We start from the raw sequence: 14,650 nt of genomic DNA, 5'->3' as shown, positions 1-14,650 counted from the left end.
CGTAAAATTCTAGTGAAAACAAGGCAGTTTGTAGCTTTCAGCAGAGTTAGCAGGTCAAGGTAAGCCCTAGACTCCCCTATGGTCTCTAAGGGTATATCTACAGGGCTGTGTGTCTCAGAGCCCAGGTCAACTGACTCAGGCACACTGGTCTCACTCTATGGGGCTAAAAATAGCAGTATAGACATTCTCGCTTGGGCTGGAGCCAGGGCTCTGAGACGCAGTCTGAGCAGGAACATCTCTATTGCTATTTTTAATCCATAGTATGAGCCTGAGTCTATTGACCCAGGCTCTGAGACTCGCTACCACTGGCCTTTTTTTTTTCTTCCTTTCTTTTTTTTCAGTGTAAATGTATCCTAACTTGACTGGCTCACTCTCGTGAAAGCTACAGACTGCCTTGTCTTTAATAGGAATTTACTCCATGTTAGTTAACTCAAGCTGAGAACACACCTCTTTCCTAGAAGAGAACACCTTTTTATTTTCCCTGTGTGGGCTGGTGGAAACATTAGATCAGAAGAAAAGGGGGTCAGAGTGGCTATAGTCCACTCTCCCAGGTGAGAACCAGCTCCAGTGTGTCACCCTGTCATTCCTGATGTTCCATTGGGTTGTTAGCACTTCAGAGGGGGCCATGCTGGATCCAGGTGTCACCTGCCATACCAGCTATGTGAGTTAGCAGCAAAGCAAGTACTACAAATCCCCACAAAAACTTCTAAGTGCACTGAAATGTGCAGCTCAGCAGGGCCAACAAAAATGTCCTTAGAATATCACAGAGGAGACACTACATTAGGCAGATGTTTTTAAAACTCAAGCTGAGGCCCCGTAACTAACTGGGGTCATCACAGGAAATACGAAGGCTTCTTTTGCTGCAGTTGGCTTGTTTCCAGGTCACCATGCTCCTCTTGTAGTGTGCAAGCAGCTATCGTTTAATGAAGGAACAAATCCCAATAGACAAGCCATTTCTGGGTCAATTTAAACCCCGTTGGGTGGTGTTTTAGGGCATGAGGCCAACAAATCTGCCATTTTGACCATTTGAGAAGTATCTTACAAATGGGTTTATAAGTTGGGGGGAGGGGTAAGTCAGGCTTGCCCATTCACTGGATCAGCTGCTGAAGCTTTCTGATTGGTTGGCAGCTCTGTGCTCCCCATTGTATTTGAGTCCTAATGCCATTTTACTGTCTGTATTAATAAAGGCCTTTCTGGCATTGTCTTCCTGGGATTTTAAGGTGCTTTCATTAACTGTTTGGGCAATTCCAAGAACCTTGAACCTCAGGTTTTTGCCCAAATATTCCCTGAGAGCAGTTGGGAATGCACCAGATAAAAGTATCTGAAAGCTCTGAAACATATGCAACTTGAGATAAACATATCTCTGTGAACATGGAGGAAGAGAGAGCCTCAGCAGCTAGATATTATTGGTGCTCAGTAAATACCAGGAAGAGAGAGAGAGAGAAGTCCTGTTTCCTCTGCCTTTTCTGTCATATGAAAGTTCTGGAGCATGTGACAACAGATTTTTGGAGACAAAACATGCCTTATCTTCCACTGTGACCTGCAGGATGGGCTTTTCTATTTTATGCTCTAGTTATGAGAATAGCCTTCGGGCTTGTCATCACTAGAAAATTAGATTGACGTTAACACGGTTCAGCAGTCAGCAGGCAAGGGCCATTGTGTTTAACGTCCAGTTAGCTGGTCATGATTATCCTTCTGGTTCCAGTAAGGGTTGCCCACTACCAGCTGACACAACGTTAAACACCGTTTGGCCCTGTCTGCTCTGATTGCTGAGTTGGTAGTTAATATATCTCTTCAAGGCTGTGTTGTTACACTGATCACTTAATTTTTTGGTTCTGCCTGAAGGCACCATATGGGGAAGCTACATCAGTATTTGGAGTAGCTCATGTTGATCATGTAGCCAGTTAACAGAGTCATTGTACCAGTTAGTAACTAGTAAATGGGTAAATGAGCCTGGTGGGAACCCAGGTGATATTTAGTTTCATGAAACATCTGGAATGTTTTATTTTAAGTTCTGAGGTTTACTGAACCTTATGTTTGCATTTCAAGAAACATTCCTTCCCTTAATTTAAACTCGTGTTAATCCAGGGAAATTTAATAAAAACTGTGGGGGCCAGATTTTCAGTTACACCAAAGCACCTTTACACCACTCACTCCCACCTTTGGGTGATTTTACACTGCCCGAGTGATGTAAAAGGCCTAGTGTAAATGAATATCTGGTTCTGTCTTTTTGACTAACTGGAAGTCTGTGCAGTGTAAGGTCCATGTTTGAAAGTCATTTTTGCCAGGTCTCCAGACTAACTACCGTAGAAGAATAAAAGATGAAAAACATACGATGCAGCTTTGTCAAAACCAGCTCGAACCCAAACTTTCAAAGTCTGAGGTTTGAAATCTAGACTCTGTAGCTTAATTGGCCAAATCTACTCTCTTTTACAAGCAGGCACTTTACCAAACTCAACTACCACATTTCCATGTACAAGTATCAACATGCCCAAGTGCTGCCGAGTTTCCTCTCAGATTTATACACTTTATATGTTAAAATACTTTTATTTAAAAGTACCATTAATGACTCATCTGTGGTGAACTTTGTTGTATATTTGATGTGAGCAGGGGGCAGAAAATACTCTGAACACTGGGCTAATGGAACATCTAACAGCCAGAGCAAGGGAGTTGTCAGTTAGGTTACCTATGGTATAATATAATGAAAATGAAAGAGACTGGCAGCATTAAACACAGCACAAAATGAGGTGTGGGAGCCTTCATTAATGATTGTTAGCTACATAAACACGTTAATTTCACAATGTTTTCCATTGCTGAGCTGGATAATATATGATGGGGATTGTTAGGCTGCTGTGAAATAGTCAAGGAACTTGTCAGTGAAAAGGCTCAGTTTTGTTGGTCTCTGGGGAGCAATGATTTAGATTAGTTTTTTTCCCCATCTCCAAGATTATTCTAACCACTCCCCTCTCCCCATCATGCACACACGCTCAGTAGAGCAGCAAGTGCCCTGCCTGACCCTTCCACTTTTACACCAGCAAATAGTGTATTTGAAAAAATGGTAATAACACAATGAGGGGAAGGTCAGAGGCAAGCAATCAGCCCAACCCCCACCATCCATTCCTTCCAGACAAGAAGTAGGGAAAATAAATTGGCAAATGTAAACACGCTCTCTCGCTCTCATGCTCACTCACTGCTGGATTAGCGCACAAGGTCTGGCTTGCTGTTCAATCACACTGTGCCAGGTCGGGGAGAGGCAGGCTACATAACCTGAGAGCTGCCTCTTTCATAGATTAATAGGTCCAATAGACCATGACTCTCTTTCACAATCAAGCATCACTGTATGAGCAAGATGTGGGAGAGACCCAGAGTGCAAGAAGTAAAAATGGATGGGTTCTGCCTCACCCGATATAAGAAAAAACAACAGTCCTTGTAAGGTGAAAACATACCTCAATGAGCTGTTTGGAACATTCACTTGTTTTGAGTTTGTCATTCAAAGCTCAGTTCTGCTCCTAAAATGTGATTGTAAAAATGGAATAGTGGGGCTCTCTTTTTTGTCTCTCTGAGTTCAGATTTGCTCTTTTACAAGTAGAAGACGAGGGGGTTGTTTTTACTGTCTTCCAACTCTGGAAACTCACTTTGGTGCCTGTGAGTCAAGCTGAAGTTTTTTCCTGCTCACTCTTTGGCAACAAGGAACATTTCGTAGTCAGAACTTCACTATCAATTTCAGTTGATAGCATACAGTTCAGAATGGAATGCTGCTTGTTCCTCCAGAGTTTAGTTGACTATGAAGGGCTAACAGAAGTAAGACCTACCAGAGAAAGATTTAGCCAGCAAAGTGAGCAAATGTGACTGAATTCATATGGGGAGCAGATCAGCAAAGTTAAGAAGACACCATTTGGAGCATGTTTCAAAGCAGAAATGCATCATGAAAGAAAACCCTACCCATCCCTGATGGGTCATGATGTTTGAACAATAATTTTTTTACTGCTGAACATGGCCAACCCGCTGAACATGGCCAAAACTTCCTGATGGCCAGTTTATAGCCATTTGTTGTTCTGTCCATGTTGGTGCTGAGCTTAAATAATTCCTCTCCCTCCCTGGTATTTTGACATCTCCTAACACCAGTGTAAAGGATGTGCTTGGGAGGGACTCCATTACATTCTGAAGGCTCGCATTGTTTCCTGCCTTATTGCCCTGACTGTCACTGAAGTTAATGGCAAAACTCCCATTGATTATAATAGTTCAGGATCAATACATATATCCCTTGGGGGCTCATCATAGCCATCTTTGGAATGAGGAATGCTAGAGGGGACTCCTTTGGGAACTGATCTGCACTTCCTTAATTGACCAGAGGGGTTGCTGTTCAACAGTGCACTGTATGTATTACTTCTGGCCCTTGCCAGCCTGGGAAGGACAGAGACAAGGAATCAAACCAGGATCTTCAAGCACAACAGTGCAGAGCGCTAAGCCCTTGACCAACAGAGTAGCCTTTTGTTATGTTTGCAAAAGCTAACATGCTTTTATTTATTTTTAAGCTCTTTTTCTTTTTACTTAAAGATTCATAGTGAAGGTTCCTTGAATAAAAGCAGCCATACATCATTGCTACGTTCTCACATAGGACAGACTGACAATTAATGCTGCTAACGATGGGGCGTAGTTTTCACTCTCCAGGTCACCCTGACCTGTTCTGCCTCGTCTGTTTTACATTTGTTTTTAATGCTGGTTTAAAAGTAATTCTAAAGCCATGTATGCTGTGAATTCACACACTGCTATTTTTCCCCCCAGTAGAAAGACAAAGCATTCAAGAATGCTTCCAGGGTCAAACAGTTCGTATTAACTGTTTATTAATCACCAGTCACTTCTGGGTAGAGAGCTATGTGTGACCAGTGAACCTGCAGCTTTGAGTATTTATAGTGCTATAAGGTGGAGACCAAGCAAATGTCTTATTTAAAACTCTCTCTGCTTTGGCACAGAATTGCAGTTCTGAAGCCTTCATTATTGATTTAGTTCACTCTGACATGAGAGCTGAAATCCATTAAAAAGGATCTTCTCATGACCCATACCATCAAACCAAAAAAAGGGGGACAATGGAAGAAGTGAAGTAGTTATAGCACTTGGTGATGTTTGTAACTTTTCAGCAAGAGTCCCCAATACACATCACTCCTGCCCTAGAGTCTCCCTTGTTATTGCAGACCTGAACACCTATGCAGCTGTGTTGATGCATCTCAATCTTGACCTGCAGTAACCCTTCTGTTCCGCTTGTAAGCAACCAAACATCTCTGCTAATGAACCTTATACAGCCCTCTTCCCGTTTTAGTCATGCACCAATCTATTCAAATTCTTTGATGGTGTCAACAAACATGTGGACAAGGGATATTCAGTAGATTTAGTGTACTTGAACTTTCAGAAAGCCTTGGACAAGGTCGCTCATCAAAGGCTTTTAAGCAAAGTAGGCAGTCATAGGATAAGAGGGAAGGTCCTCTCATGGATCAGTAACAGGAAACAAAGGGTAAGAATAAATGCTGAGTTTTCAGAATGGAGAGAGGTAAATAGTGGTGTCACCCAGGGGTCTGTACTGGGACCAGTACTATTCAACATATTCATAAATGATCCAGAAAAAAGGATAAACAGTGAGGTGGCAACATTTGCAGACAATACAAAATTACTCAAGATAGTTAAGTCCAAAGCTGACTGCAAAGAGTTCCAAAGGGATATCACAAAACTGGGTGGCTTAGCAACAAAATACCAGATGAAATTCAATGTTTATAAATGCAGAGTAATGCATATTGGAAAACATAATCCAAACTATGAATAAAAAATGATGGGGTCTAAATTAGCTGTTACCACTCAAGAAAGAGATCTTGGAGTCACCGTGGATCGTTCTCTGAAAACATCCACTCAATGCGCAGTAGCAATCAAAAAAGCAAACAAAATGTTTGGAACCATTAGGAAAGTCATAGATAATAAGACAGAAAATATCATATTGCCTCTATATAAATCCATGGTACACTCACATCTGGAATATTGTGTGCAGTTCTGATTGTCCCATCTCAAAAAAGATGTATTAGAATTGGAAAAGGTACAGCGAAGGGCAACAAAAATGAGTAAGGGTATGGAACAGTTTCCATATAAGGAGAGATTTAAAAGATTGGGATTTATCAGATTGGAAAAGAAACGACTAAGGGGAGGATATGACAGAGGTCTATACAATTGGGAATGGTGTAGAGAAAGTGAATAAGGAGGTGTTATTTACCCCTTCACATAACACAAGAACCAGGGGTCACCCAATGAAATTAGTAGGCAGCAGATTTAAAACAAACAAAAGGATATATTTCTTCACATAATGCACAGTCAACCTGTAGAACTCATTGCCAGGGGATGTTGTGAAAACCAAAAGTATAACAGGGTTCAAAAAAGAACTAGATAAGTTCATGGAGGATAGGTCCATCAATGGCTATTAGTCAAAATGGTCAGGGATGCAACCCCATATTTTCTGAATGTCCCTAGTCTCTGACTGCCAGAAGCTGGGAGTGGATGACGGGATGGATCACTTGATGATTGCATGTTCTGTCCATTCCCTCTGAAGCACCAAGCCACTGTCAGAAGACAGATACTGGGCTGGATGGACCATTGGTCTGATTGTTCTTATTTTCTTAGGTCCTTATAATTTTGTCAGTCCATTTTAATCGTGACTTGCAAAACTTTCTGACACTTCAGTCAAGGGCATTGCCTAAATAGGGGCTTCCAGTACTCTATAGTCCTGACCTAGAGCGCACACACATGTTGTTCTATATGTATAGACTACACACACACTGATAGTGGACTGTAATCGCAGCCTGTAGAACCCACTGCTATTCTGGTCTTGGCTTCCCAGGCCACAGTTCTGCCTCATTCCTGACTTGTAGCACCCCCTGTTGTTCCAGTCTGGATTTCCTCCTTACCAGAGACTGAAATGTGGCAGACATGCTTGAGTCTTACATACTAAAGCCGGAAGGACCCATTGTGATCATCTAATCTGACCTCCCGTATAACAGAGGCCACAGGACTTCCCTGAATTAATTCCTGCTGCAAGTCCAATAGCTGTGGTGGAACTAGAGCATATCTTTTAAAAAAATATCCAGTCTTGGTTTTAAAATGTCCGGTGATGGAGAATCCATCACAACCCTGGGTAAGCTGTTTCAATAGTCAATTACCCTCAGTGTTTAAATTTTGCATCTTTTTTCTTGTCTGAATTTGTCTAGTTTCAACTTCCAGCCATTGGATCTTCTTATATCTTTGTCTGCTATATTGAAGAGCCCTCTCATATCAAATTTCTGTTCCCCTTGTAGGTTTTTATAGACTGTGATCAAATCACCTCTAAACTTTCTCTTTGATAAGGTAATTAGATTGAACTCCTTGCATTTCTCACTATAAAGCATGTTTTCAAGTCCTTTAATCATTCCTGACACTAGAGCTGGATATATATTCCAATAGCATTTGCCCCAGTGCCAAATACAGAGCTAATATAACCTCCCTATTCCTATTTGATGTTCCCATTTATACATACAAGGATCACGTTATCCCTTTTGGCCACAGCATGGCCCTGGGAGCTCACAGTCAGCTGATTATCCACCCTGACCCTGAGTCTTTTTCTGTCACAGTTTCCCAAGTTAGAGTCCCCCATTCTGTCAGCATGGCCTATATTCTTTATTCCTAGATGTATGACCCTTACATTTGGCCGTATTGAAACATATTGTTTTACTGCAGCAGGTTTACCAAGGGATTCAGATCGTTCTGTGTCAGTGACTTGTCCTCTTCATTGTTTACCACTTTCCCAATCTCTTTGTCAATTGCAAACTTTATCAATGATGAGTTTGTTTTCTTCCAGGTCATTCATACATTTTTTTTAATAGTGTAGGACCAAGAACCAATCCGCTGCAGGATCCCAGTAGTCTCACATGCACTCAGTGATGATTCCCTATTTACAATTACATTTTGAAACATTTCAGTTAACTAGTTTTTAACCCATTTACTATGTGCTGTGTAGATTTTTCATCATTATAGTTTATTAATCAAAATGTGTTGTGGTGCTGTCAAATGACTTACAGAAGTGTATTACATCAACATGTTACCTTTACCAACCACATTTGTTATCAAAAATGAGATTAAGGTAGTTTGACAAGATGTATTTTCCATGTTAAATTGCATTACTTGTATTACTTTCTTTTTGCAGTCATTCCATTATTTAGCCTAGGTTTGAAATCAGGCAGACAGTCCTGTAATTACTTTAGTGACCCCATTGACCCTTTTTAAGTATTGGCACATTAGCTTTCTTCTGGTGCTCTAGAACTTCCCCCTGTGTTCCAAGACTTAATATAAATCAACATTAGTGGTCCGCAGAGCTCTTCGGCAAACTCTTCTAAAACTCTTGGAAGCATGTTAACCAGACCTACTCATTTAAAGATGCCTCACCTTAGTAGCTGCTGTTTAACATCCTCCTTAGTTACTGTTGGAATGCAAAGTATTTCATCATCATCATCATATAATGTGAATACATTATCTGGCTTTTCCCCAAACACAACAGAAATATTTATTGAATAAAGAATAAATTGAGAATATCAAACTCATCTCACTTGTAATTTGTGGTAAGTAGGTGGAAGACCAATGCATTTAACCCAGTATATTGTGAGGCTCCCAGATTTTTCATATTTCTAGTAACAGCAAAAGCAGTTAATATATTTTTCACTATCATTATTCATCTAGTTATTTTGCAAGGGTGTTTGTAATGATGGCAGCACATTATTTACAGATTGAGGATGGGGAGTCAAAAACCTCGTCTCATATCTTCACAGTAGATCTTGACTCTAATTATTTTTGCTCTTAAGCATATGCAGAGTGACAGTTGCCATCAGTGGGAATTTTGTGCACATAAGCAAAGCAAAATACCAGTCAGGAGGAGTTGTGCTAATTTGAAAGGTGGTGGGGAGGAGGGCAAGGTGTTTTCCTGGAAGCTGTGTTTGTCCAGATGTCTGAATGCTTCACCCATGCTTTCACTGAAACAACCTCTCATGTTTTTAGATTTAAAAAAAAATAAAAAAAGTAAAACATTGAAAAGGACCAGACAGGTAACATGATATGGGATGGGGCATATACAGTCCTAGAGAAGTACGCACCAATGCCATGGAAATAACAATATGTTAGAGAAAGCTGCTCATTTTTCAGGCTGAATACAATATAATTCCTCCACTGAAAAAAGATCTGAAATTCCTCTGGATCTAGTAAATCAGATTTTCATTGGTGATGGGAAGAATCAAACTTCTCCATCCCTGGCTATAAAAATAAACACAAATGCTTATATCTTCCTTCTCTGTGAAATGGGAATTATTCATATTACTGACACTCCTTGTGGACAATAATATATATAACATATATATTCTCATTAGAGTTGGGGTGATTATTTCAAGTGAGTCCTGTGGCACCTTGTAGACTAAGAGACATTTTGGACCATGAGATTTCATGGGTGAATACCCACTTCATCGGATGCATGTGAAGTGGGTATTCACCCACGAAAGCTCATGCTCCAAAATATCTGTTAGTCTATAAGGTGCCACAGGACTCTTTGCTGCTTTTACAGATCCAGACTAACATGGCTACCCCTCTGATATTTCAACTGATTGTTTTCTTTCTTCACAATGATCCTTTTTACCACTATTAATTCAATTTTTTAAAAATGAATACAACGCTTACTGTAGGTCTCACATATAAACAGATCCATGCACATGTATGTTATAGCATACAATAACATCTACCTCTTTGTAGATGCAGGACCTATAATGGCTGACAAGTTTCTTGGTTTATTTGTCTTGATAATTCAGCACTGAAATTTCTCTCCCTCATTGAAGTGGAAGGACCTTGTTCCCTATAAGCGCATAGACTTTTAAAAGTACAGCACAGGGTTGAACTGAAGGACATCAGCATGTCACCATGACATTGACTCGCTCATTCAGGCCACCACCCTTTCCAGATTTTTTATGGATTATGGTGGGATTTCTAATAACCGGGAATCAGCACTTTGTACTCATGTCTCTCCTTGTTTGCCCAAACCCAAATCACCTATTGACTTAAAGTGCACAGTTCTCCTGTTCAGTCCTGATAATAGATTTTTTAGGGAAGATATCTCAAGGTTACTAACGGGGGGCAGCTACATCACTCTGAGTCCTGATGATATGTCTGCCATCAGAGATTTGGAGGAGTTTGAGAGGAGTGATTTTGTTTTTTGTTTTGCCTGTGACCCACACAAATAATTGCAAGACTATGTCATGCTGCACTTTGGTGTTGTTTTCCATGCTACTCTCTGATTTTTATGGCCATGTTCTCATTTTCTCAGAGCAGCCTCCCTTAATTGCTATTACTGTAGATCATCCAAAGCATATTATTTAAAGATCAGCCTTTGCATTGATTTACAAAGCTGCACTTTGACTTGACATTTTTACGTTTCGAGGCTTGCTTTTCTTTTTTACAGCGGAAAGAAAGTTTCAGATGAGTATCATATAATGTAGGAGCCAGAACCCCAAGGACAACAGTTTTTGTGTTATTTTCTGTGCTTGAACTAAGCAATCAGCTTTTTATCATGATTGATTAATTTTCATTGGGGCTGTTGGGGATAAAAGGTTTGCCATCTACAGTAACATGCTCAGCTCCGTAAATTTCGCACATATGAACCATTCAGCCATTATAAATTAAACTGAACACTAAATACCCAATCTCAAAGCATTTCTAAATTGTACACATGAAGTTCCTGGTATTTTGTTCATGGACTGTATAATTTGTATGTGAGATCTAACCATCTGTCCATCTGTCTAATGCAGTGGTTCTTAACCAGAGGTACGTGTACCCCTGGGCGTATGCAGAGGTCTTCCAGGGGGTACATCAAACCATGTAGATATTTGCCTAGTTTTAGAACAGGGTACATAAAAAGCACTATCATAGTCAGGACAAACTAAAATTTCATACATATACTGTACACTGAAATTTAAGTACAATATTTATATTCCAGTTGATTAATTTTATAATTATTTGGTAAAAGTGAGAAAATGAGCAATTTTTCAGTAATAGTGTGCAGTGAGACTTGTATTTTATGTCTGATTTTGTAAGCAAGTCATTTTAAAATGTGGTGTGGTGTGGGGGTACGCAAGACAAATCAGACTCCTGAAAGGGGTACAGTAGTCTGGAAGGGTTGAAAGCCACTGATCTAATGTATCTGTCTGTCTAATCTATGAGGTCCATCACTGTAGAGTGTAGGTGTTGGCTTCTAGGATATCCTCATTGTGGCATCCTGTGTACCGCAATTTGCGATCTGTATGCTGACAGAACACATCCACAAGGCTGCAGCTCCACCTGATCCTGGCTAATTGCCATCTTGTCTTGAGTGTTGCCTGTTTTGAAGGAAGTGACTGAGATGGTTGTGGTGAAGCAGCTCTGGTGCCATCTAGTCTTCTGATTTTCTTGATCCATTTGTAGAGTGAGTATCAAGCAGGAATGCTTGAGTCCCACAGTGTTTGGCTTAGGTTCAACTGGCTGTTCATGGCTTATTTTCTCCCTCTGCTTAATCGTATAATAAAGTTACAGTATTGGATTTGTGATGTCACAATAATTTGCATGGCAATAGTGCCTAGATACCACAGTGATGGATGTAATATAAATTTCCAGCAGGATAACTATGATGTAGAGATTGTGCTATGTTGTGGTGCCACAGGGTGATGGGCTTCTGTGCTTCCGAGTCGCATGGTGCAGTGATTTATTTGCTGTCGGTCATATGTTGGGTTATGGGGTTTTTTTACTTGCATAGTTGTTTGGATCAATACACGCCCCTCCACCCACTCTTTCCTCAACACACACATGCAATCATATTCTTCTTCTCTCCCCAATCCTTCCAAAATAAATATATCTGAAAGTAACACCATGCAGATGGGACTGATCGCTCTTGAGGTCAAGCAACCTTGTCCTTGTCTCAGTAACACTGTTTGCCATGTATGGATTGATGGCTTGAATGCTTTCTATGTATAATAGACCTCCATCCTTGTTCTTACACAGTGCCCCCATCACCATGGCACCTGGATAACTTTCCAGGCTGTGGCTGTCTCTAGACTAAATGTGAAGGTGCAGCTCTCTTTCAGCTTCACCCTCCTTGTGGGTGGTGGGGCTGGAAGTGTAAGAAGCCTTAAGATTGTTTTATATTTAACCATCATGCCAAGCTGTGTCATTTTTCACAGCCCGCAAGCTGAAGAAACTGGGCAATCTGAAGCTGCAAGAGGATGGTGAGGGAGCCAGCTCATCCAGCCCAACAGATGAGCAGGCCTCCAAGATGGTGATGACACGCATCGATGGGTTTGAGTGCCAGCCCATTTTCCTCAATGTCCTGGAAGCCATTGAGCCTGGTGTGGTGTGTGCAGGCCATGACAACAACCAGCCTGACTCCTTTGCTGCTCTGCTGACCAGCCTGAATGAGCTTGGGGAGAGGCAGCTGGTGCATGTGGTGAAGTGGGCAAAGGCTTTGCCAGGTGAGGAGAAAAATGACAAATTCCAGCACCTTCCCCCACCTTCCTAAAACGATCACACTCAAATCATGGCAGGGACATGTTTCAATACCAGAACCATATAATCTGGGCCCCAAAACCACAAAATTTGTAGGGGTGCATTTTCAGAATGTTTTCTTCTGTGAGCACAAATTACTCCCACAACATTTGAGTGTAAGCCACATTGCTGTAGCATGGGATTTGTGCCCCTCTAGTGGCTGGTCCATGAGAGGTTATTGAGTCTGCTGCAGCTGTAGATGTTTACCCCTTTAGCTCAACCAGAAGAGCCTTGTGCTTTTAGAATGAAAACTTTTGGGTTCAGTCCCTGCTTGGGTTCATTCCTTTGGCAGGTGGTTATCACATGGGTATGGTTTTGGCCACAGTTAAATAGCTTCTGCAAATCTAAGCACTGGGTTTTTCAAATATCTGAATTTCGGTGACCAGGTGTCCCGATTTTATAGGGACAGTCCTGATTTTTGGGTCTTTTTCTTATATAAGCTCTTATTACCCTCCACCCCCGTCCTGATTTTTCACACTTGCTCTCTGGTCACCCTAATCTGAATGTTTTCTAGACCAGCAGAGGTGGAAGTTGCTGTAAAGAAGAGAAACTTCTCTATTCTTCTCTGTGCAATGATCTCTGTCTGCTTTAGGAGGAATGTTAGGTTCAGGTAGGAGCTGCAGCACTACTTCTTAAAATGAAGGACCAATACCATGACACACTCCTGGGAGAGGATGGACGGAGTAAATTTTCTGAGGGAAGGAATAAAAAGAATGCTGTTTGATAATGTAGGAGGTGGAAGATGAGTAAAACCAGGCTGAAAGTAGCTAGGGAACAGAATATGTAGGCATGAAAGAATCTATGCCCTCCCAGCCTGTTTCACATTGTATCTCTTCCAAGTGCTGGAATTTCATTTTAATATCATTTGTCAAGAGTTTTAAATGCAAAATTTTCTCTGTGTCTCTCTCAGTCACACAAAACTATGGGACAATCATTCTTGAAAGTCTAAGTGTGCCAAAAATTGATTGGATTTTGGATTATTTAGCACAAATTATAATTATTTACCACAAATTAATTTAATGTTATCATACATAGCAATATTAAATGAATATGTTATTAGCAGATTAACACTATTTCATAGTTTATAGCATACTGCAAGAGAGAGCTACAGGAGAGAAGTGAGCTTCAGAAAGGGTTATCCTGTGGCAAACATCAACCAAACCTACTTTCTAGACAGACTCTCTGACTTCATTAACCCTCTGGCTTCCAAAGATGCCTGAAGATGTCCTGTTTCATGCATTTGATTCTTTGAGTACACAGCTGCTGACAGGCTAATGACCAGTAATTGTATTCCTGTGTGCTCAGAGCAGAGGACAGGGTGATGGTGACACCTGTAAAATGTGGTATTTTTTATGGCAGCACCTGGTAGTGACTCCATAGTTATGGGTGCATTCTAAAATGGGTTTAAAATGAGGCATTTATTCCTGTTTTCTCCTAAGTAAGTGGCCAGTCAATGTGGCCCAGTTTCACACTGGATAGATTTTCTGCCCTTTGAATTTTCTGTGTCATTTTTGTTTGGTTTCCCTTCATATATGTTTAATAAGCACCCTTTGAATTTGGGCTGTAGTTGAAATTTTTCCTTGCAGCCCTACATCTCACTGTCTGTTTTAAAAAAAAGTCTGTCTACGCGACACTTGGTAAATAGGTGGATCCTGTACAGACCAGCTTCAGTTGGTTGGTTTTGTTTTCTCTCCCCCGTCCCCCGCCTCAGTTGGATTTTGGGTCACTTTTAGCCATCGACAAGAGGGATGAGCATACTTCATTCTCTCTGCAGTGACCCAGTGTTCATGCGGCCACATAAGAGGCAACTGTCAAATTGATGGTTTTTAAGATAGCTACTTACATGTTAAAGTGTTGCAAGATTTCTGCATATTGGCCCTTTGAGTTAAGACTCTATGGCTACTCCAGTGTTTTTTGTTATTTGGAGTTTGTTAGAAATCTTTTGTCTAATAATGCATTTATACAAGGTCACTCATTTGCTGTAGGGGTGCTAACTTAACAGGGAGTGTTTACCATTGTCTGGATAAACTTTGCTTTC

General features: G+C 40.8%; 1 protein-coding gene across 1 annotated transcript in view; it reads left to right on the top strand.

The window, feature by feature from the left end:
* AR (androgen receptor) overlaps positions 1 to 14,650 on the top strand; it is a 115,046-nt gene that overhangs the window by 87,765 nt on the left and 12,631 nt on the right. Inside the window, exon 4 of the mRNA XM_032764048.2 lies at positions 12,252 to 12,539. Coding sequence (XP_032619939.1) covers positions 12,252 to 12,539 — 288 coding nt within the window. The remainder of the gene's footprint in view (positions 1 to 12,251; positions 12,540 to 14,650) is intronic.

The sequence above is a fragment of the Chelonoidis abingdonii genome, chromosome 8 (genome assembly GCF_003597395.2).
Source record: "Chelonoidis abingdonii isolate Lonesome George chromosome 8, CheloAbing_2.0, whole genome shotgun sequence".
NCBI classification, from domain to species: Eukaryota; Metazoa; Chordata; order Testudines; family Testudinidae; genus Chelonoidis; species Chelonoidis abingdonii.
Note: the sequence above shows the minus strand (reverse complement) of the source record. Positions and strands in the feature narration are given on the sequence as shown.